The sequence below is a fragment of the Odontesthes bonariensis genome, chromosome 22, assembly GCF_027942865.1.
Source record: "Odontesthes bonariensis isolate fOdoBon6 chromosome 22, fOdoBon6.hap1, whole genome shotgun sequence".
NCBI classification, from domain to species: domain Eukaryota; kingdom Metazoa; phylum Chordata; class Actinopteri; order Atheriniformes; family Atherinopsidae; genus Odontesthes; species Odontesthes bonariensis.
In genome coordinates, this window is record NC_134527.1 from 18,049,542 (window position 1) to 18,073,534 (window position 23,993).

The window sequence follows — 23,993 nt, forward strand, 5'->3', positions numbered from 1 at the left end:
AAACTCTGTTCAATCTTTATTTCAGCTAGGCCCAAAGAAAAAAACGGAAATGAAAGTGATGTAACACACTTACCGCTTTTAATACAGTCACCATGAGGTGTTGCGCCCGAGTGTGACGTTGAGGTAACAGCAGAGAAGAGTTGAGGCATTCTAGCGAGCAAAGAGACACTTTCAACTGGAAATGGCTGAAGTATATTAAGTGTTCCAAAACCAAAGCCTGTTTGAATTATTATTATTTTTTTTTTTTTTTGTGAGACTGGAACATGCAGTAAATCATGACTTCTCTGACATGGAAAGGATAGCGACGTTTTCGTACTCTCTGACTCATTGTGTTGCTTCAGTGAGATTTTTTTGGCCCTTTGTACACTGCAGGGCAGCAGAGATTTCATTTGTGATGCTGGCTTTACTGGACTTCAGTGCTCTGTAACTACACTTCTGCTCAAACGTGTTCACACAGGTCAATTCAAAGCACCTCGTGGGTGTCTGCACCTGGATGGGGTGTGTTCAATCATGTAGCTGAATGCAGTTCTCAGTATTTATGTGTGCATCTAATTTCTCGTGTCTCTTCCAGCTAAGAAACCTGGCGAGGTGACAAGGTTCGGCTCCCAGCTGGCACTTTCATCTGAGCTCGATCCTCTGTCACTGACGAGTCGCAACAGACACAGGTAACAAACATGGCATCCATACAACAGGGTCACAGTCGTGCATTTTCTCTCCTGACTTCTCAACCTCAGGCTTCTACTGCATAGTAGGCCTCAACTCCGCGTACAAGGTTATTCCCTTTGATTCGTCTTGGTACTTTCTGTGTGAAAATGCTTTGATACACAAGGAGAACACAAGAAGTCCTCATTTAGACTGTAGAAATTTGTGTCTAGCTTTGAGAAACGATGTGTTTGGCATCATCTTGGAGGGAACATGACTGTGTGCTGCAGAGCTTACCTCAGCTCTGTGAAGAAGAGAAGGAACCAGTTGTAAATCTGTCCACTCAGCTTATCAGCCCTGCTCTCATATTCAAATCATTGCATGCACACAGATTTATTTATTCTGATAACAAAGCATGGTGCGAGTTTGAGCCAGGAGTCTTAGCGCCACTCCAGATCCATGAATGATATGCGGCCAGATGATCGTTTTCTCCTACAAATTAGCGTTATGCAGTGTTTGCATTTCATCCTTTGATATCGCCTCGTTTCACTTGGAGCCTCGACCCTTTACAATGTAAAACTGAGTTGAGCCATAATATGCAGTGGAAAAACGGCATCAGTTAAACCACATCTGATTCTGTTCCAGTATAATTTCCATCCATCCATTTTCTACACCAGCTTCTTACCATTTAGGGTCGTGGGGCGCTGGAGCCTATTCCGGCTGGTATTGGATGAGAGGTGTGATACACCCTGGACAGGTTGCCCCAACGGCCAATTAAGAATTACCAATTAACTGAACACACACCTCTTTGGACTTTGGGAGGTGGGAAACCTATTCAGTCACATGCAAATTATAAACAAAAATGTCCCAGGCAACCAGCAGATTTGAACCAGGAACTTTCTTGTTATGAGTCACTGTACCATTGAATTACTGTAAATTTAAAGCCAGACTTTAAGGGAGAAACCTAATTGAAAGTCGGCAAATGCCCCCCCCCCCCTCACCCTCCATTTAGTAATTTTAAACAAAAACATTAAATGCACTGGTTATGTGTACCCCTAACAGATTATTAAGACTATAATGACTGTACAAGCTTGTCTGCTTCTGGCAGAGCTGGGGGATATTTAAATGTGATGTAATGATCCGTTTGATGATTGAGTTGGCAATTGCATAAATGCCTGCCAACATACATAGAGGCATCTTTGCCTTGAATGAATGTGCTGGTATGCGTTCGGGATCTTCACTACAAATCCTCCACTTAGCAGGAAAGCTGCAGACAAAGTTGTCCTGTTTGGTCCTCTGCGCCACACACACACACACACACACACACACACACACACACACAGCTGGTGTTGCACAACAGGGCCAGCTCCATGCTTCACTAATGAGGTCATCTAATGTGACATCCACATTCAGCATTACCAGTCTCTCTAATCTCTGGCATTACAGACCTGAACTGCCTGCTGTTTCTATGCCTGCTCTCAGAGAAACCATGTTTTCAGTCTGTCCCACTGCGCCGAGCTTGATGCCAAGAGTTAACAAAGTGTTGACACGCAGACATTTACAGGTGTCGCCCATTAAGCAACAGACTGCTGCGGTTAACAGTTGTTCTCCTGTAGGCAAAATGAGGGGACAGCTGATGAAGGTCTGGTTGGAGCCGAGTTGCTCCTCCAGAGGCAGGAGGAGGAGGTGCAGCGGCTCCAGGCACACCTGGCCAACAGGCTGTCCAGGGCCAACCTCTACCCGGTAGATGAGCCTCTAGTCGCACCTCATGCTTCACTGCTCGACCTTCAAGACCCTCTCTACGCCACTTCTGTATCGCTCCGCAAAAACAAGGTCGGTGCGCTTTGTGACTCAACATTCAAAGATGTGCAAATGTGGTGAAGCTGTAATCTGCCATAATGACAGTCGTTGGGATAATCTGAGTTGTTTCTGTCTTTTTTTCTTTTTTCTTTTTTCTTTTTTTTTGACACCATAAAATGTGCCAAAACACGGACGCACGCAATACAACCAACTCCAGAAAGCCACGAAAAGGCAACTTTTCACTGCAGTAACGGCTCCCGAGATGCAAAAAAACACTTTTCTGCGTGTTCATATTTGCATGTGCATTTTTTTGACTTGCATGAGCTGATTGGCAACAAACTTGTTGATGTGGTGCTCACGTGTTGTTATGAAAATGCAAAATGCTGACTGCGACGCTTGAGTCACTTCAGCTCCGCCATGTAATTAAAAATCAGTCCGATGAGGAATTTTTACGATATGGTCCTATTTATCCCACCTACTATCACAAATTGTACGAAAGTGTTAACACAAGAGGAAAATGTAGGAACAAATCGACCAATGTTGGCAGCAAACCTCATATACTTGAGATTATTATATTTCGGATAGATTTATTATACTTCCAAGTATGTGGGGGGTTTTTTGCTCTCGTCTTTGTGGTATATATAATAGATATAATTTAGGATGTGGGGGTGACCAGTTGGAAACTTGTGCTGAGTCTTGATAGCAGAGAAACCAGAAAAATATGATGTATGTGACTGCTTTGGGGTGGGTAAGGCAGTTGTCAAAAAGCCTGGAGTTCAAATTATGCGTTTACACGTTAGCGGAATAAATGTTTTCTCTGTGACTTTTACCTTTTCTGTTTACACCAGTGGCAGAACTATCATGGACCGGAGTTTGTGAAGCTGGCCAGTGAGCCCTGCATCGCCCTGTCCGTGCCCTCTTCGATAATGGTGAGGTCAAGTATGCAAACTCGAAGCCTGTGTTTTCCTGGCACCGTGTTTCCAAATTTTGTAAACCGTTCCTCCGTTCTTTTTCTCCCTCAACACAAGAAACGTGGGAAGGTGGACGAGGTGCAGAGGAAGGTGGGTGTGGTGCTGCTGAACGGCCAAAAGCTGGAGTTGAGCTGTGATATCAAGGCGGTGTGTAAAGATGTTCTTGATATGGTGGTTGCCCACGTCGGGCTCGTGGAGCACCATCTCTTCGGCCTTGCATGCCTCAGAGGTAATGTTTCTGTAGGTCAGGGACCTGTAGGGATCAGTCATTTATATCTGTTTACCCGTCTGTAACACACATTGTCAATTAATTTACTTTAGATTTAGATACTTTAGATACTTTAGATTTATCAGATTTTCAGTTGCCCCTTCTTCTTTCTCAGAAATGAAGCCTTTCTAATATATTGTCAGTGTCTTATTAAAAAGCTACAAAGCGTACAGAATGACTTAACTGACTGGTTCCTCTTCACTCTTGTCCCCTTATTCCACCTGCTTCTAAAACTCACACAGAAAATGAGTTTTTCTTTGTTGATCCCGATGCCAAACTCACCAAAGTAGCCCCAGAGGGATGGAAGGAGGATCCCAAAAAGAGAAGATCCGACGTGCCTTTTAACCTTTTCTTGCGCATCAAATTCTTCCTCGACGACGTCAACCTCATACAGTAAGTTCACGTTTTGGTAATGCGCTAAAAATCTATAGGAACTACGGACCATTGTGTTGGCATGTCACATGTAAGGCAACCAAAAAGCCGTCAAAGCTCTTCTGTTTCTGCTCACAATAGGCATGCTATGACCAAACATCAATACTACCTACAGCTGAGGAAGGATATCCTGGAGGAAAGAGTCCGCTGCAACACAGAAAACGCCATGCTGTTGGCTTCACTGGGACTGCAGGCTGAATTTGGCGACTACCAACCTGAGGTGCCAAATCTTTTTTTTTTTTTTTTTTTTTTTTTCTACATCCCTGAGCTTATCAGTAAACTTACACTACCAGAGTGTATAGATTTGAAATCAATCTCTTTGAAAATGAATGACGTGGCAAGTTGATTTTAAACGAAATTTGCTGTTAATCTCTGTGTTGCAGCTTCATGGGAAGACCTATTTCAGATTGGAGCACTACCTGTCGGTGTCCGTCTTGGATAAGGTGGACCAGACGACCCTTAGGGAAGAACTGCCAAAACTTCACAGCAACTACTATGGGGCGTCAGACTCTGAGGCCGAGTTTGAGTTCCTGAAGGTTAGAAAGAAAGGAATGTGTAGAGTTGCAGTAAATTGTCCTTAGGTATTTGTCTTAGGAGAAGAACGGGAGTCGTTTTGTGCTTGGGAGGAAGTAATGGGTTTAAATTTATGTTTTTTATGTTAATTTATGTTTGATGGCAAAAAAAAAAAAAAAAATGTTATGTCCTTCCACTCCATCTTATCTTGTCTTTGGTTATATTTCTTAAAGTTTTACGCTTACGGACCCAAAAAAAAGTGCTTCATTTCACTGAAAACGTTACTACTTTGTAGATAATAAGGGAAAAATCTGTGTTTTTGATATTGGATAACTGACCAGCAAGAAATTAAGTCCTATTTTCCGTACGAATAGGTCAGTTAATCTGTTAAAATGTGCATGTTAAACTCATCAATGCCCCCTTTTACTGCTTAAGTACTGTGGCTTTTGAAAATGTAAGAACGCTCGATGCTTGTTTAAAAGGTGAGCCAGAGGTTGACAGAGTATGGAGTCCATTTCCATCGAGTGCTTCCTGAGAAGAGATCTCAGACGGGCATCATGCTGGGTGTCTACTCCAAGGGGGTGCTCATTTTTGAAGTCCTTAATGGAAATCGCACTCCGGTGCTGAGGTTCCCCTGGCGGGAGACCAAGAAGATTTCCTTCACGGTATGCGCCTGACTCTTCATTATCAGAGATGATGCAATGCATCACAGTTGTTTTATTTGATTTGTTCCACTGCAGATTAGCTCCGATGGTCCTCACTTTCTCTTGTGCTTTATCGTTCTTAAGAAAAAGAAGATTTGCCTCCAGAACACATCGGATGGGATTAAGCACCTCTTTCAGACAGACAGCAACAAGACGTGTCAATATCTGCTGCAGCTGTGCTCTGATCAGCACAAGTTCCACCTGCAGATGAAGGCCCGCCAAAACAACCAGGAGCTGCAGGATTTAGGTACATGAGATGTGAGCAGCCATGCATGCCATGCGGTCCCAGTATCAAACGGAGAGCTGAAGTTTTCTATATTCTTTAAAGAGGACAGAAACCTTTTGCTTTGTTTTAAACTAAACTTGAAATGAACATCATGGTACATAGAAAAAGGCTCCCTGATGCGTGAACATTAGCTCTTTGAACTATTTTCCTAATCTATTTCTTTTTTTCCATACCGTCAAAACTCTTTCTAATAATTAAAGAAACATACTGATAGGAACAATTCATTTATGTTGTGACTTTCATGTCCCTGCTCATCAGAGAACTGCCCCTTAAGCAGTTTGCAGTATTCTCTCGATCCTCGGAGTGGAGATGCCACAGGGAGGTCGGTGAGCTCGGGCAGTCTGGCCCCGAGCTTGTCGACGCGCTCCAACCCAGACCACCTGAAGAGGATCTCGTACTCAGAGGTGGCCCTCAACAAAGTGCAGTCGGGCTCAATATTAGTCCAAGATGATTTCCACTTTCCAGGTTTCAATCCAGTAGCCTCCACCGTCCTTTCCAATCCCCGGATAATGAGTCGCTCCCACCACAACCTCGCGCAGATGCCAGAGTCTCCCGAGCGCCAGATGACGGAGTCGTATCGTGGTCAGTCACACGGCAGAATGACCCAACCGCAGCTCAACCAAGTTGCCTCTCACTTCCAGCAACATCAGCGAGCCAGCTCGGACTCAGACTCCATTTCACACCAACACGACAAGTGAGTTGAGAAAAATCAAACGGAATGAAATGGATAAATAAAATAGCTTCTGTTACAGACTAAGTCATCTTTAAGTTGTCCTTGGGGCACTGTGTTTGTATGTAGATCCTCTATAAAATCTTTAGTGTCAGAGTCTGCTAGCCTAGAAATCTAGACGCCCCTAGCGGCCGCAAATGGAATTTGCTCCGGGGCTAGTCTAGTCACTTGCGGTCGTTTTGCAACGTTCCAAATCAAAACTAGATCGAGCCAATCAAATCGTGAGGAGCGGGGTCGGAGGCCGGGGTCGGAGGCCGGGCTACATAGTGACGACAGAGGTGCGACGTTTCAGTGAGTAGTTCCAGAGAGAGGTTAAAAAAAAAAAAGGTTCCAGAGAGAGGTAAACAATGGCTGCGCCCGGCGAACAGGCTTTCCCCAGTCGATTGCGAGCATGATGTACCGAAGACGGCGGGCCGATCTTCGTCTCAGAGCTGACAAAACTCTCCGGTAAGGCATTTGAACGGTCAAATTACGTTAACGGGACGAGAGCAGTCAAAACGGCAAAACCGGAAGTGCGTTACTCACTGCGGCTAGCTTTAGTAGCGCTGAATTCGTGGGAACAAAATTGTACAGACCCTGTACAGCTTTTTGCTGTACGGGTCTGGCTTGCTAGGCTCTGCAGTGAGTCTGCAATCTCACCTCAGGACAGAGTAAGGTTACTAAGTGAGCCTCTGCACCTCCACACTGTGGAAACATGGAGAGCTCTAACTCCATCTGCTAATTGACCCTCTGGGGGGGCGGTCTCTGTGTTAGTGCATCTGTGCCTTAGTGCCTGTGTTGTTTTTTTTTGTGAGAGTGTACCTTCTACTGTGTGTTACTATTTTGATTAGAAAACCTGTTGTTGTACCACTTGCACTGTCTCGCATGATGTGTAATTTTAAGTTGACTGAAATCCAACTATTTTTTTATTTGTCGGCTAAGAGTTGTCTTCTTAGGCTAATATCCTGTTTTCACCCTCTCAGGTCACTCACAGCAGTATCCCACAGCAGTCCAGCCTGGCGCCTGAGCAAGTCTAAAAAAGAATCTGACTCTTCTTCCACAGAGGATGCTGGACAAGCATATGTAGTTGGTAAGGATACTGCCCTGCCGAGGATGATAGTGATGAAGCATAGCATCGAGGTGTAGAGTCCCAGCCTGAAATAAAATTTTTGTTCAGATACATCAGTGTAACCTAAATTGCGGTGCAGACTTTTGGAGCATGCAGGATTTTAGCTTATGCCAGAGAGTAGTTCTACTCTATAGGGGCTGTGCCATTGAAAAAGTCAGTATGACAGCCATGTCTATTAGATGCCTTGGCTGCAATGAACTGACATCAGAGCTGGCTATAAGATGACAAGTAAGCAGGATAAGCAGATGGCAGATTTCACATTTAATGCCTGATTTATTTGGTATTGTGTTAAATGCTTTTGCTTGTAATACTGCAGCAATGGCTCCAAAACTGAACAGAATAAAAGGGCAGATAATGTGGAGAGCCAGTTGTCGGCCTCGCTGATCACTTGTGGTCTGTTTACAGGTGTCAGTATGCACAGTTCCTCTGGACTGCCTTCAACCCCAGCCTCTGTTAATGGTATGTATGTGTCCACAGATGAATTAGAACAGTTTGTCCTTGCTTTGTATAAAGTGGGACGTCAAAATGAAGGAAATACCCATTTGCAATCCGCCATTACATTTAGTCCTTATATCTGCCGAACCATATTCTCAGTGCGTTTGTAAAGTCTGGATAAACAAAGCAGAAATAAATCCCAATTCCATAACGTAACACAACATAATGATTGAGTGTCTGTCCTCTTTGTGCTGCTGGCTTTAATTTGGCCCCAATCCCACCATTTAATAGCTTCATGCTTGGCACTGAACTCTTTTCCTTTCATCCCAGTTTAGCCAATATTTTCAGATGGTGGATAGGAGGGGGCCCCCTCTGTACCTGCCAGTACTGATTATCCTTTACAGTTCTGACATATTAATGCTCTTAGAGTAGCCTGCTGTTACATAATTACAAAACGCGCATCGGTTAGAGAGTACGGAGGAATTGGCGTGTAAGAACGTAATGTGTGTTTGTGATTGAGCAGATTCGCTGAAGAAAAGGCTCAATGAGCTGCCATCTCCAGAGAGAGAAATGACAACTGTGAAGCTGAAGAAAGATGGGAAATACGGACTGGGTAAGCATATATATCAATTTTCATTAAAGAAAAACTCAATTTCATGCTATCCTACTGCTGCTTCTCAGCTGAGTTAGCAAGAAGTGTAAGTTGCATCAGTCACACTTAAGAAAATTAGGGTTATAAATTAGGGAGAATGACCAAGCTGTTACTTCTGTGGGGCTATGTCTCTTGGAGTTGTTGCACATCTCATAGACCTGGTCATATCTGTTCATTTGTGTGTGTTCTAGGGTTTCAGGTTGTAGGAGGTGAGAACACCGGGCGAACAGACCTCTGTACTATCGTTAGCTCCATCACTCCTGGGGGTCCTGCTGATATCAGTGGCTGCCTCAAGCCTGGTAGGCTCGTATTTTTGTTCCACTCCACAAACCTATATGGGTAGATCCTGACGTTTTTATCGCCTGCTTTGGTGATGATTAGCAATTTGCTTTGTTGAAGGTTTTTGTTTCGGCTAGTTGTGTGAGTAACGGTGGCAGTGTTTGATTCAGGCGACCGGTTGATCTCTGTGAACAATTTAAACCTGGAGGGATTCTCTCACACCACCACGGTCGATATCCTTCAAAATGCTCCTGATGATGTCACTCTGATTGTGTCGCAGCCCAAAGAAAGACTTTACAAAGGTAAACATGGGGACATGAATGTTTTGGGGTTTTTTTGTAGCTTTATGGAGTCATTACCTGTAATTGTAATTTCACACAACTTTTCTTTTTCTTCATTTTGACAGAATCTTCCTCTGAACATGCTCCCGACCAGCTTAACTCTTCATTTAAGTCGCTCAACTCGGCGCAGAGGTGTGAACTAGACTTTGATGCCTCATCAGAGGAACATCCAGTGACGGGAAGCCCCAGCCCTCCTCTCCTCAGAGCTGGCTCGGCATCATCTGCCTCCTCCCCAGTTCACAAGCACACCAGCGTCAGTTCTCAGGACTCCAGGATAACCAGTGTTGCTAAAATCAGCCAACCCCCTCCTAATGGACTTCAGCAGTGCCTGGAAAGAGCCACAGCTGCTGCCACAGCTGCAACCATTGCCCAACATCATGGACCAGAACCAAACGCGGGTTTGGATCCTGCGCCACCAGCTCTGCCACCTAAAACCAGAAAAGCTAAAGTTTTAGAAGTTCCCAAAGTTTCTGAGCATTCTGACTGGGGAGATTCAGACATGGATGAGGAGACTTATTCCAGTGGTCAAGATAGACTGAAGGCCAAAAAGGTGCGGTCTTGTGGTTATGAAGTATTTGTGTAAATGGATTCTTGGTTTTTATACATTGTCATAGCTGCCTACTGCAGAGATCTAGGAACTAAAATACACAGGATTATGTTTTTTTTATTCTGGTGCAGCAAACGTAAATCAGCTTCCGTTAATGGAACAGCACATTAATGATTCTTTCTTGAACAAGCATGATGGATTTCTGTCAGATGCTTGGCACAACTAACTGCCTGGCCTTTCGTTACAATTGCAATTACAATGTCACTGCAGGGCAGTTTGTGTCTGTACACTGCATGATATTGCTTGAATTCATCTGAATGCATCTGCTTTTTTTCTCTGCATCACCAAATACAGCTTCCTCGCTCGGCTTCGATGGCTTTTTCTTTCTGCATGTTTCCTGCCTGTGATAATTCGCCTTAATATCCTGTTCTCTGTTTGCAGGAATGCATCAACGAAAATTTAAATGGTAAAGCCCCAGTGGTCAATAGTCTCCACCCAGGAGAACTATTTGACATTGAGCTGTCCAAAAAAGACAGCGGCCTGGGCATAAGTGTCACGGTACTGTTCGGCAAGGTTTTCACCCTCTCCTTGTTTTGCCCCCTTTTCCCGCTCATCCTGTTGTTGTGTTGTCTTTATGTGTCGTTTGGTGTAACTTTCCTAACGGTGCGTTTTGGAAGAGCTTGTGGTAAAATAACTCTTTTTGCATGTTTTTCTTTTTTTTTAATCTACCATTAAAAAAACATGATAATAAAGTCACACAGTATCTTTAGAGCCTTTACAGTAATGACCAAAAACTCTCTGAGAATGCCTGGTTTGTGGGTTTTCTTTTGGCTTCCCAAAGTCCATTTCGGCTGCTGATCAGCGAATGACGGGAGTGCCACTGATCCAATTATTTTTTTTTTTTTCTTCTTTCTTGGGACATTAATTGGCGTGGATTCATTCATTTCTCAGGCACGACAACAATCAATAACCAATCACTTGACTGTGTGTCTTTCATGTGTCAAATATGTAAATATTTTTGGTTTGGATAATTTTGTCATCGTGATCATAAAATGAAAATATAGTAGTTGTTTGTACACATTTACTACCAAGACTATCGAGACCAAATTAACAAAGTGTTAACTCACTGTTTTTTCTGATCATATTTAGATTTAACCCACCAGTTATTTACACCAATAACATCACATTGGAGGATTTTTGCATTTACAACTGAATTATTGTTAAATGATGAATGCTTTGTTTGATTAATTCTGTTCTGAATGATTAAAAGTTATTAGCACAATTTAAACAAAAGTACGGAGCCCCCTAGGGGACAGGGGGGGGGGCGACTTTTGCGAGGTCTCGCGGAACTTTTGCAAGATCCCGAGAAACTTTTGCGAGATCTCACAAAGGTCCGTCCTTTTTTTTTTTTTACATTTAACATTGACAATGTACATTGTCCTAAATATGTATTGACCTCGCAAGATCTCATATGATCTCGCGAAACTTCTCAAGATCTCGCAAAAGTTTCTCGGGATTTCGCAAAAGTCCGTCCATCATTTTTTTTTCCCCTGTGTCCCCTAGGGGGCTCCGTACAACACTGATTTTTAAAGTAGCATCACGTGTGATGCTTGTGTTTTGCTCAAACTTCTTTTAAAAAGTCAAACGCACCTTTTTGGATGTGTCAGAAGAGATCTCTGCCATTTATTGTGCTCCGAATCTGAACTGTGATCAATTCTAAGATCAACAAACACTAAAACTTTGGCAATGCTTTTTAATTTACGATTAAAGGTAAATTTGATAGAAAAACAAACTAATACCCGTCAAATACTAGTGAATTTGTTTTTCATTTTTATGTTGATATTGATTCTTAATGTAGCTACAGAAATTAGAGTTTGGGATAAAGACAAATCTTTTGATCATTTAGCGGTTACGTTTGGAATGGAAAAACCTCCAAGTCTTCCATCAACCTCCCCCAGAGAAAATATTCTGATTAACTAGTTTCTCTTTGGGTTAAGAGTCAGAGTTGTGTTGTGTTTCTTAGGGAGGAGTCAACACAACTGTCCGACATGGAGGCATCTATGTCAAAGCCCTCATACCAAAAGGGGCCGCTGAGCTCGATGGAAATATTCAAAAAGGTAAATAATTAGAAAATAATGTTACAAACATTGAAAAATGAATAAATAAACTGAATTTGGGAACAAAATTAGTCAATTCTATCTATGCTCAGGTGATCGTGTGGTGGCTGTAAATGGAAAGAGTCTGGAAGGGGCCACCCATCAGCAGGCAGTCGAGGCCCTCAGAAACACGGGGCAGGTGAGAGGATGTTTACGGTGCAGACAAACTGTTCGGCAGCCAGCCAGATGGTCCCTGACACTGTGTAAATGGTGTTCTTTGTGCCTCAGACAGTGCAGTTGTTACTGGAGAAAGGTCACCCGCCGGCAGACAGCGCCCGTGCTCCCCTCACACCTCAGTCCACTGCGCGACATGCTGATCGGACCAAGGACAAGGAGCAGACGCTCGAGGCCAAAGAGAAACCAGAATACAACTTTGTCACGAACGGTGAGGCGACAACACAGCTTCACTTAAGCAGTGCGGTCCATCTGTAAAATTTCAGAGTTGGGTAACACCAAGTACGCCGTCTGTATTTGCTCTTAGCTCAGTATATTTAGATTTTGGTTGTGAAATGCTTACTTCTCATACAACAAGGTCACCTTATCCTATGGAAACCGTCCACATCGACGTTAATGAAGGAAACACTCGTCAACGCTGATTATTTTAGTCAGCAAATGTTCAGCGCTATTAAGACTGAGACCTTTTGTTCTCACTCTGAACAAAGTAGCTTGTTGTTGGTAATCTTATTTGAAAGAAAATGAGCATGTGTGCTCAACCTATTAGCTGCACACTGGCGCTTATTTAGAGCCAAGTGGGTGGTCAGAGTGTGTTGTGCTTTCCTAGAACTCTGTATTATTTTTTTTTTTTTGTTGTGGGACTGCTCACTGATGAGTAGCCACAGCATTGCTCCATGATTAGAATTATTCTAGGAATATCTTTGCTTTTCCTGGTTGATGAGATGTTACTGTTCATTGTTTGGATCTGAAGGTTATTTTTCTGAAGTCACTGGATCTCAGTGGGAAATTCTTTCCTCTGTTAAATCGCACGAAACGGCTGAATCCATCATGATGGTCTCATCAAACTCAATTTCAAATTCAAGATGTCTGTCTTCACTACCTCTGTTGTGCAAGTCAGGACAAACGCGGATGTGAACTGCAAGTTGACGGGTAGGCAGCGGCATGCAACCGCAGGGCGGTGATTCTAGTTTAGTGCTGTGACTAAGCAGACCACCAGACTATGGTAACAGACTGACGATAGCATTTAAATGGCCCCAGAACTTGTGTTCCATTTGATGGCTGGATTTGTTTCTAGACTAACGTGTGCAGCCAAGAAAAAATTTCAGTGAATGAACCAAAGTAAGAGGGAAATAAAAGTTCCTGTGGATATGCGTGCCTTGGAGTTCTTGAGTTTCAGCAATAAAATGAAATTATACTGTTCTTAGTTTTTAGTTTTAGCGCCTGCTAGAGGGCAACAGTTCAGGGGGATGAAGGCTTGGGTGAGGATTTTGGTGACTCTGCTGATGTAGGGTGAGGTGTGAGTGAGTGTCCACAAGAGAGGGCAGTGAGCAGCCGCGAGCATCTTTCTCTTCACCTTGGGCCTCCTGAGCACTCTCAGGAAGTGCAGGCTCGCATTAACAAATCCCGAACTGGCCAGTAACACAGATGCGTGTCCGTCTTTGTCCCAACAGATAATGTGTTTGAGGTGTGCCTCCTAAAGAACACGTCGGGCCTGGGCTTCAGTTTTAGTCGAGAAGAGTACGTTCCTGACGAACCCTCTGCCTCCAGCATGGTGAGGGTTAAAAAGCTATTTCCGGGCCAACCAGCTGCAGAGAGTGGTCGGATCAACGTGGGCGATGTCATCTTGCGGGTCAATCAAACCCGCCTCAAAGGACTCTCACAACATGTAATACATTTTTTTTGTCTTATGTCCCTTTGTGATCTAATTAGAAACCAAGCTGTTTGACAGCATAACTAATTTGGTGTGCTGTTGTGGTACTTCTTGTGTACACAAAGGAGGTGATATCGGCCTTGCGAGGAACAGGACAGGAGGTGAAATTGCTCCTCTGTAGACCTGAACAAGGCGTTCTTCCTGAGATGGACACTTCGAAATTGGTCAGTGTGTAAATAAGACTTTCCTTTTGTCTTCACAACTGCGTGTATGTCAGGACATTTCCGAAAGCTTACATTTAACTTGATAATCTTCAGACGCCCGTGCCTTCTTCGCGAAAGGAGCCAGTGACCCATGCAGAGCCCAGCCTCAGCTTGGGCAGGACAGCTTCTCCTCCGGGTACACAAGGCAACAAGAAACAGGGCCCTGTGGAAGAGGCCCTGGAGAAACTGCAGCTCAAAACCCCCGGCCGACACAACAGCTACAGCGACAGTACAGATGGGGATGAGGAGGTGGAAGAAGCCTTCAGTCCAAGCACTCTGGAGCACAGCAGACAGGCTTGGGAGCGGAGTGTTTATCAGACTCCCAGGAGCAACCTTGAACTAGAAGGCTACGACACCATGGGTCAGCTGGATAACACCTTCCACTCAGCTTTCTATTCCCCAAACCTCTCAATGACTAGGTCAGACCTCAGCAACAGGTACGTGATCTCGAGTTTATTTATTTTGTTTTATTTTTAGTTATGATATCATTTAATCTGATTTTGTCTTTGTTTATGTTTATAAAGGTGTCCTTCGTCACCCGCGGCAGCTGATCTGGAGTCATCCGCTCTGTCCGCTCTGTCCTCTGTCGCTGCCCCAAGCCCAGACCCCCTGCCTCCTCCAATGTCCCTACCCTTAAACTTCAGTGTGCCAGGCAACAGACAAGACATGGAGGAGTTTGTCCCAGTAAGAGCTGAGCAGAAGAAAAAGTTAGAAAGGATAGAAAAATAGAAAAGCGCATAATCTAAAAATATCCTACGGAAGGATTTCATTCAAATGTGGATCGTAATTTGAAATGTTTTTCCGAGCAACAGTAATTCCTGTAACTTCTATGGTTCTTTGTTGTTAGGAAGTGGAGCTAAAAGTCTCTCTGGTGAAGTCAGAAAAAGGCAGCCTTGGATTCACCCTCACCAAAGGCAATGATCATGGCTGTTACATCCACGACATCGTCCAGGATCCAGCCAGAGGAGACGGAAGGCTCAGGCCTGGGGACCGAATGATCACGGTACATCCCATGTCTTGTTTGTCGGCGAGTTTGTTTTAGTTAAAATGAGATTATTAAACATTTGTCTCAAAATGATTTTTTTTAAATTAAGAAACCATTATTTTTGAGAATATATAGAATATGACTACAGGTACCCTGTTTAAAGCATCCCAACTAGTCAATAGGCTGGCCTTTAGCAGATGTGTTGCATGGTGAAGAAAAGCCTTGACCTCCGACACAAACAGCCATTATATTTCATGAACTGGAAAACTCCAAAACACAGAATTTAGCATATCGACTGCAGCTCGACTCTGTGGTTTTCTAAAATGTTTGATTATTTTCTGTCAATAGGTCAACAACACAGATGTGAGTAATATGGGCCACACTGAGGTGGTTAACCTTGTGCGTGCTGCCCCTCGAGTGGTTGACTTGGTAGTAGGGAGGGTCCTGGAGGCTCCCAAACCGCCCATAGAAGCCCATCTTCTGCCTGACCTTGGGTTCAAGAACAACCAAGAGCCCCTGGGTAAGAAACAGTCGTCAATTAAAGATAAATGCTTTAAATTGAGGAATTTATTTCCACTGTTTACTGTTAAATCTGAATTTGCTCGCTCAGCTTTCTTTTACTCTTGATTCTATCCTCAGGGTTGATCTTGGACGGTGGTAGCGACAGTGTGTATGGGGTTTTATTTGTTCGAGACATCCTACAGGGTTCACTGGCCTCTGAGGAAGGAAGCCTGAGACCACTTGACTTAATTCATTACATCAATGGCGCTCCCACCCAGTACCTGACCCTGAGCGAGAGCACAAGACTGCTGGAGCTCTCCCTCAGCGACCTCACGCTCAAGGCGACAAGGTAGTCTGAACTAACGAAGAATAACATTGCCTGGGCAAAATCTACCTTTTTAAAAAAGGCATTACAGAAAGTTAAATATATTTATGAAAATGTTTGCTCTCACAGGGATGGAAAGCCTGTAACTCCTGAAGAGAAAAGTGTCTCTTTTCTCAACAACAACATTGGCTCCAAGACGCCATCCAACATGAATGGTTTGTTTCACATCTAAAAGACATTTGATTGTGTTTTATGAGCATCTTCTGTTTTATATATTCACAGTATTGTTTTACGCTCAAGGTTTCCTTAAAGGGGAAGATCTGAGAGATACCGAGGGTCTCGTCGCACTTTGTCCTTCGGATGTGAGTTAAGAGTTTTGACTTTCATGTTTCATAATCTGTGGGTGCGCTTCGATTGATGACCACGTCCTTTTCATGAAGCGGTTAGGAGGAGTGGGTGGTGCGTTACGATGGGTCGCGGCAATTTACTGTTGCGAATAATCACACATTTGTTTGCTGCAAATGCAGGAGGAGATCATAAAGCTGGATCTGGAGAAGCCACAGTCGGGAGGTCTGGGTTTCTCTGTAATTGGAGGGGAGAGGGGGATCTTTGTTAAGTCCATCACGCCTGGGGGTGTAGCAGAGTCCTCAGGCAAACTGCAAGTTGGAGACAGGCTGCTGAAAGTAAGAACTGTTTGACTATTGGTACTCAGAATTTTAGAGCTTTGATTCTTTTTTTTTTTTTTTTATAGTGCTTTTTTTAAGTTTTTCTTTGTAATGTTACACATGCATTCCAGTCTTTTAGAGGGTCGCATATACTAAACGCTGTCAATCTGTTTTAAACTAAGTGTCTTTGCATGTTTAGGACGATGCACACGTCTCTTGAGAGCTTCAAGCCTGACTGTCCTTTTCTTTTAGGTGAATGAAGCACTGATGTCAGGAGTGTCGCACACCAAAGCCGTCACCACCATTCGTAAAGCCAAAGGCCTGGTTAATCTCATCATATCACGACCGCTGGACCAGAATCCAAACACCTACCTGGCCTACCTGCCCATCAATTCTGACAAGTGCAACGGCAACACGGGTAAAAACAGAAACTTCAGTGTGCTGTTTTTAAGTTTGTCTAATTTTTCACTTTCCACATCAAAGTCTCCGTTTAAAATGAGATCTTAACTAGTATTTATTTTGCTTACATCTTGGTGCAATCCGCTCCTATTTCTGCTGCTTTCAGACTTGAGTGAGGACAGTGGTGTAAGGACTAAGTTGTGTACCCCACACGATGAACTGAAATCAGGTCCTGCTATACCGCCAATAGGTTTGTAAGCTATACAGGCTAGAGAATTAAATGCAAATCTCAGTTTGAAAAATTACAAGTGTTATCCAATCTTCCTACAAAAGTGAGGTTTATGAATAAGTCCGTAAATGTTGTGAACTAGACCACTTTTGCGTGTCTGACAGATTATGAAGATGGTCCAGTGGAGTTGAAAAGAGAGACGGAACATGGCTCAGAGCTCTCTGAGGACACAGACTGTGATGGGTCGTCTTTACCTGAAGACTCACCTGTGGTACGAGTCAGACCGAGCAAACTTTAAACCCAGTTTTTAAAATGGTTTTGTTTGAACAAACACCTCGTTTTTTTTTAATCTACAGAGTTCCCGTAAAGTGACTTGGCACGAGGAGAGTGTTGATGATCCCAGGAATGAGAAGTATGACTTTGCTTTTTGGGATTACAGTTGAGATTATACGCAGTAAATGTAACATTTCTTCACTGTTTCCATTGACTCGACAGCTATCTACAGATGGGTGCTGGGCAGCCAGAGGAAGATGAAATCACTTGGGGAAGTGATGAACTGCCTATTGAAAACATGAACTTCAAATCAATGGGTAAGACTGGCTTTCTCTCAATTCTTTAATTAAAATATGACTGAACAGTTAAGCCTTTTTTTTAAAAAGATCAGTTGAATAGTAACTTGACAGATGATGGGTGAAGGGTTTTATTCAGGGAGGGTTGAAGAGAGAGATAATCATAAATTTGTCATACTAGGCGAATGAGAGTTTGAGGTATTATGTTTGTCATTCTGAATGAAATTGCCCCCCCCCCCCTTCATTTTGTCTTCACGCAGACGGACCAATAATCACAGAGGACGAGCTGACCTCTTTGCCCCTCGTCAAAGTTGTCCCGGATGGCCAATACACAGGAGGGAAGCTCAACACCGTGGTCCGCATGATGAGGGGGCTCCTGGAGCAGAAGGTCCCGCTGCAAGAATTTGAAGTGAGGCTCTGACTTTCAACACCTCTGAATAAAGTTTAATTCATTCGATTTTTTTTTTTTTTTTTTTTTTTTTCACCAATGCAGTTGCCAGTCATGGAGAGTGTAACCATGCTTTAGTTTTTTTCTGTTGCTAGAATTTACAAATGACCCCTAAACTCTTCACATTTTTAAGAAAAAATAACAAAACTACTTACATACACCAACCAAGTTTGAATCAGATCTCATCAGCGATTGCCAGGAAAAACCAAGAATGCACACATGCAGAGATTATTGTATGTTTTTTTTTTTTGAAGAAGAAAAAGAATTGAACACCTGTTTTCCTCCCTGGCAGAACCTTCAGAACCTCCAGCCGCTGGATGACTGCTTAATCGGTCAGACTAAGGAAAACAAGAAGAAGAACCGCTACCAGAACATTGTTCCCTGTAAGAAAAAGGCGACAAATCTGTTCTCTAATGCAGAATTCTCTATTTCTTTTAATGGTTTACTTTTAAAAGGGACATGCATGCATAAACTGGTAACATATGCTCGGTGCAAGTGTCGTAGTGCTAATTTGCAACACTCGTCCACAGAAGGACTTTTATGATACTTAGAAGTCATTTTAAAAAATCGTTACAGAGGAGCGACCGTTTCAAAAATGATTTCATCAAACGAGCTCAATGTGAAAATATTAGATGCATGATTCGATTTTTTTTCTGCTTGTATCCTCCAGTCGATACAACTCGTGTCGTGCTCGGCAAAGATGGAGGTTACATCAACGCCAACTTCATTAAGATGCCAGTGAAGGACGAGAACTTCATGTACATCGCCTGCCAGGGGCCTTTGCCCACCACACTGGGCGACTTTTGGCAAATGGTGTGGGAGCAGAAGTCGAATGTGATCGCCATGATGACGCAGGAGGTCGAGGGCGGCAAAGTGAAATGCCAGCGGTACTGGCCGGACACCCCGAGGACGGCGGAGATGGTGGACGACAGGTTACAGATAACGCTGATCAAAGACCAACATCTGGACAACTTTGTCATCCGAGTTATTGAGGTTAAAGACATCCAGGTGAATTTATTTAAGTGTTGCGATTCACATTTGTTTAACTCTTTAAGTGTTAAACTTTAATGTCGGAGTTTCCCTGTCCTCAGACTAATGAAGTCCAGCATGTAACTCACCTGAACTACACCGGATGGCCCGACCATGGAACGCCCTCCCAACCCGAGCAGCTGCTCACATTTATTTCCTACATGCGCGCCGTTCACCGATCAGGACCCATAATCACACACTGCAGCGCAGGCATCGGCCGTTCGGGGACCCTCATCTGTATAGACGTGGTTCTGGGCCTCATCAGTAAGGATGCTGATGTAAGTATGACAGTCCTCATCTGGTCCATCCGGAAAGCCTCTTTTCATAACAGCGGTCCAATAATCATTTCTCTTCAGTTTGATATTTCAGATGTCGTAAGGAACATGAGACTTCAGCGACAGGGAATGGTGCAGACGGAGGTAATTTAGCGGCTTTCTTCATGTGGGAAGTGGCTCAGCTCAAATGTTTTGGCGAAACCTCCCTTTGGCCTTTATGTTTTCTCATGTTTGTTTTTTTTTTGTCCCTTTTTGTTTTTTTCAGGATCAGTATATTTTCTGCTATCAAGTGATCCTCTATGTCCTCAGATGCCTTCAAGCAGAGGAAAACATCTCAGGATAGTAGAATCAACATGTTGCCGTCATGTAGACACCGGTGACTCTTTATCAAGAGCAAAACACAAGAGTTAACACGGGCAGAAGTTGCCAAATTACACAACGTGTTTTTTTTTAGGAATTAAACTATTCACTTCCCTCGGAGTAAATCCTTTTAAGAGGTCTATATTTTTATGTTTGCTTTTAAAATTCTCTCTGGCTGCTACTCCCTTTTAATGCATTTATGCAAGCTGCTGATTGTATTTCTTACATCACCCACAAGAAAACACACACATTTTTTTTTCTTCAGACTTTTGAATATTTTAAAATGATTACAGAATGATCAATGAATTTCATATTTTATGTGGATCTTTTTGTGTATTTTGAGGCCTATTTTGATGCTGGAACATGCCTTGACAGAATACTATGTCAGTATTTGCTATGTATATCTGTTATACAGTTACTGCTCACTGCCTGAGGCAAATGATGAAATTTAAAGTGTACATATTCATCTCCTGAAAATTAAACTGGATAAATTTTAAACGTTATTGTTAGAGGGAGTTTTCTTTTACAGCACAAAAGATTAAATTGTATTCACGTCACATTACTGAACATGTGTCAGTTGTACTGTTTGTATTTAAAAGTTGAATTAATTAACATGCACTTAAATGTCTTTGGCAAAACATTACAAACGGACTTCCAGGATAAAAGGTTGCTTCGTGGAATAAATTAAATGAGGAAAACAAACCAGCCAATTTGACTGTAAATACGCCAGCTGTACAGAAACAGTTGGCATATTTAACCTGTTAAACACTTTGAAACCAAACCAACGTCCTCTGAAGGTAAAGGAAGTGTTTGATCATACAATGTCTAAGGTGTGGCAGGCAGTCTGTCCAACATTTAGTTCATAAGATGTATTTTCCTCCATCACAAATCCAATTGTGGATTCACAAAACACAACTTCAAGTAGAGATGAATGAGTGTGAGCAAAACATTCTCAAATGAAAACAAATGTAGCAAACTCAGGTCAAACAGAACTGATGTCAGTGTGGTTTTCCCATTAAGGGATGGATTGTGACAGTTTTTCTTTGAATAATAGTTTGTAGGCGGTGCAATCTGTCTGCACCTGCAGTTTAGATGGCAGAGGATCTTTCACAGGGAGACGAGCAACCTGCGCAGAATACGACAGACAAATCTAAAATTTAGATTTTCTTCATGCTCAAACAGAGTTTGGACATGAAGAATTTATTTATTTTTTTTACTTTGTTTGGTTTTTCCTTTTTGGAGTTACAAATTGTATTAGAAATTAAGATTCCCCGACAACGCCACCTGGAGGTCATGTTTTTTTCCACCCCCAAGGAATTAAAGCTAAAAATGCACAGCACACCAACAGACGAGATTCCAGCATACGTAGATTTTTTTTTTACGTAAAGTCATTTCATTCTAGCTTATCTTTAAAATGACAATTCACAGTAAAAGTTACAAAACCTGACAATTTGACCACTATCATAATACCAGGATGCTATCCTCAACCCTAGCTAAATGAACACCGTGATCAGAGAAATTGTGACTAGAGCAGACGATCACCACAGTACACAAGTCCTGAATTGGCTCAAATCAAAATGAGGAAATTAAATATCTATAAACGTCCAAAAAACCGAAATTCTCCAAAAGAACACAATTAAACAAATAAACACAAATGCAAAGAAGACATCAGTTCAGGGCTTTAGTACTGAGCAGTTGTGGTAGAACTCCTCAGATCCTGTTCATGAGCGTATGGTTGGGTGATTAAAAACAGGCAAACCGACCATCTTGTATTGCAGTGCCTGGACACGACACCAAAACCTGTGAGTCTCCACCCACAGACTTACGGCTACCGCAGGTGGGGATGCTTAAAACAAGAGGAAAAGATGTGCAGAGAGCAGCTGAGACCCCCGGCGCCACAATGCGACTGGGAGCTAAGGCACAGCTTCACCACACAGGGGAGGAAGGTGAAGCAGTGAGTCACGCTGTCACCGCTCAGGAGGGTGAAGCTTCCAAATGGACAGAAGAGCCAACACGAGGAATGCAAGATTCACACTGCTTCAGCCAACCAAAGCATCGGCTGGAGATCAGGCTCTAGCTAGGGACAAGGACACACACACTGGCAGAACAAACAGCTGCTAATATGTGGACGGCAGCGCCCTGCAATCAGAGCTACACCTGGTGCGGGTTTAACAGAGGAGAGGGAGGCGGAGAGTCTTTTCTGCTGCATCCGTGAGAATGGAGAATGTTAGATGGCAACATCACAACAAACTGATTTTAGAATGTAAACTCTGTGACAAAGTTCTCCAGAGCCAGCACACTCACTTCTCGCTGGCCTTTGAGTGGAACGGACTGATATTTGTCTGCAGAGCAAAAACAGAGAAAAATAGAGGAAAGGCAAAAACGCTGGTCCTCGAGGAGAGGAGGGAGACCTGTAAATGTGGCAGACAGCAGCTTGTCAAAAAGAGCATGAAGAACAAGCTCTCGGTCATGGAAGATGAAAACCCCAAACTGAAGGGAGGCCTTTCCGAAGCTAAAGAAGGAGAGTGAAGAAAAGACCATATCTCGCCAGCTCACTGCTCTCCAGATGAAACTCCGTAAAGAGCTAAAAGCTAAAGATGAGGAGATTATTTCTCTGCAACAGATCATCCAGAAACTGGAGAGTGGGATGGCTAGAGCTTGTTCTGGCGAAGCGAAAAGGTTCATTGAACTGAAGGGCATGGAAGGATAGAAATCAGCCAGCTTAAAGAACTTCTCAGTAAGAAAGATTACCAACTAAGCAGGGCCATGAAAAAGAATTGTGCCAGACAACAAGAGCACATGGACACACTGGACCGGCTGAAAGAGATGGAGGCGGCTCTCAAGAGGGGCCAAAACAATATCAAACTCAGATGTTTTCAGATGTCTATAGGTCTAAAAAGTTTAATAATGATTCCTCCTCTCAGAGACTTATAATGGGGGAGAAACAGGAGAAAAACACCTGGTGTTTGCCTGTCAGACAACAGGCTGGCAGTCATGACAGTTTGTCTGCACACCAACTCTCCTAACTTAACCCTTCCCATTTTCCACCCTTTTGACCTTTAAACCTTTCTCATCCTTTCACCCCCTTACCCCAATCCCTACATCCTATTTTTATATTTTATCCCTAACCTCTTCTTCCATCATTTTCTTCTACCTCCACCATTACACCCCTTTTTTTTTTTTACCTTTATCCCCTCTTCACCTTCTTTCTTACCTGTACCTTCTCTTATTTAACTTTTCTTTGAAAAATATCTCTGAATGGAAATATAAGCTAATAAAATGAAAAGTTGAAGCTATCTACACTTAAATGTAGTTATTTTAAATATTGTTTCTAGTTCCATTAAGTTAAACAACGGCTTGCTATTATTTTCAGAAAGAAGCAATTGTGATCTCCTGTTGTCATAATTTCGCTTAATTTACTAAAGCTAAACATCAGTAGTTTTCCTTCAGGTTAACCATAATCTTGGCACAAATTGAAAGTTTGCATCTTTCCACTGTTTCCTGATTCAGTAGGTGTTCAAAAAGCAAAAAGTTATAACTGAATAACATTTCCGACCTCTCCTGAAACTGTCCAGGCTTCTCTATTTTCTTGTTGACATGAATGATTTGACAATAAAGTAGTCAAAATGTTTTCTGTGATTGGATATATGTGATCAAGGACAACTTTTGTTGCTTTCGGACAGATGGCATCAATGGATAATGTAAATGTACTTTATTTATACAGACAATCCTTACGGTGTACCAAAGTGCTTTACAGCAGGTAATAAATAAAGAGAAGAATAAGTAAAAACAAATAAAACAATAAAAGAACAGTGAAAGCAATAAAATACAACATGTACAACAACAATGTTGCTAAATATCAAGATGTGAAAATCACTGAGAACTTCAAGGTTTCATTTTTTTGCATCAGGAAGGTAATATATATTTTTTTATATCGAGACATGGCTGCAGGAACAACTCTGATACTCTCTACTCACCTTTAGGAGTATTTGGGCAGACAGAGGGATTACAGTAAAGGAGGAGGGTTACAGTGCTTGTTAATAACAGATGGTGTAATGGACATGTCACTGGGTGTGGATTCCTGTCCATAATGTCTACTGAGAGAGTTCACCAGTGTTACCTGCCAATGCTGCATGTGCACTCATCAGCTAAGTTGATACCAAGCTACAAAAACAAACCCCAACCCATTGTTGGCGACATCTGTAGATATCTACCAAATAGCATATCTTTATTAATAATGAATACTGCAGCAACTT

The 23,993-nt window shown here is 42.7% G+C and overlaps 1 protein-coding gene across 3 annotated transcripts in view; it reads left to right on the forward strand.

Annotated features, from left to right (window-relative positions):
• Positions 1-20,235, forward strand: part of ptpn13 (protein tyrosine phosphatase non-receptor type 13) — a 42,042-nt gene extending 21,807 nt beyond the window's left edge. Inside the window, exons 9-49 of one of the 3 annotated variants that reach the window (XM_075456346.1) lie at positions 572-665; positions 2,259-2,475; positions 3,291-3,371; positions 3,471-3,642; positions 3,924-4,074; positions 4,195-4,333; positions 4,497-4,649; positions 5,109-5,291; positions 5,415-5,577; positions 5,875-6,310; positions 7,309-7,415; positions 7,860-7,913; positions 8,413-8,502; positions 8,733-8,840; positions 8,991-9,122; positions 9,227-9,711; positions 10,150-10,281; positions 11,732-11,825; positions 11,918-12,003; positions 12,093-12,249; positions 13,490-13,704; positions 13,815-13,913; positions 14,007-14,389; positions 14,477-14,636; positions 14,800-14,955; positions 15,286-15,457; positions 15,577-15,787; positions 15,893-15,978; positions 16,064-16,125; positions 16,291-16,446; positions 16,681-16,846; positions 16,994-17,077; positions 17,221-17,327; positions 17,413-17,468; positions 17,552-17,646; positions 17,886-18,034; positions 18,366-18,456; positions 18,744-19,081; positions 19,165-19,380; positions 19,459-19,521; positions 19,643-20,235. In XM_075456346.1, coding sequence (XP_075312461.1) covers positions 572-665; positions 2,259-2,475; positions 3,291-3,371; positions 3,471-3,642; positions 3,924-4,074; positions 4,195-4,333; positions 4,497-4,649; positions 5,109-5,291; positions 5,415-5,577; positions 5,875-6,310; positions 7,309-7,415; positions 7,860-7,913; positions 8,413-8,502; positions 8,733-8,840; positions 8,991-9,122; positions 9,227-9,711; positions 10,150-10,281; positions 11,732-11,825; positions 11,918-12,003; positions 12,093-12,249; positions 13,490-13,704; positions 13,815-13,913; positions 14,007-14,389; positions 14,477-14,636; positions 14,800-14,955; positions 15,286-15,457; positions 15,577-15,787; positions 15,893-15,978; positions 16,064-16,125; positions 16,291-16,446; positions 16,681-16,846; positions 16,994-17,077; positions 17,221-17,327; positions 17,413-17,468; positions 17,552-17,646; positions 17,886-18,034; positions 18,366-18,456; positions 18,744-19,081; positions 19,165-19,380; positions 19,459-19,521; positions 19,643-19,720 — 6,377 coding nt within the window. In that variant the 3' untranslated portion in view covers positions 19,721-20,235. The remainder of the gene's footprint in view (positions 1-571; positions 666-2,258; positions 2,476-3,290; positions 3,372-3,470; positions 3,643-3,923; positions 4,075-4,194; positions 4,334-4,496; positions 4,650-5,108; positions 5,292-5,414; positions 5,578-5,874; positions 6,311-7,308; positions 7,416-7,859; positions 7,914-8,412; positions 8,503-8,732; positions 8,841-8,990; positions 9,123-9,226; positions 9,712-10,149; positions 10,282-11,731; positions 11,826-11,917; positions 12,004-12,092; positions 12,250-13,489; positions 13,705-13,814; positions 13,914-14,006; positions 14,390-14,476; positions 14,637-14,799; positions 14,956-15,285; positions 15,458-15,576; positions 15,788-15,892; positions 15,979-16,063; positions 16,126-16,290; positions 16,447-16,680; positions 16,847-16,993; positions 17,078-17,220; positions 17,328-17,412; positions 17,469-17,551; positions 17,647-17,885; positions 18,035-18,365; positions 18,457-18,743; positions 19,082-19,164; positions 19,381-19,458; positions 19,522-19,642) is intronic. The other 2 variants (XM_075456347.1, XM_075456348.1) reach the window with 2 other exon arrangements.
• The last annotated feature ends 3,758 nt before the right edge of the window (positions 20,236-23,993 follow it).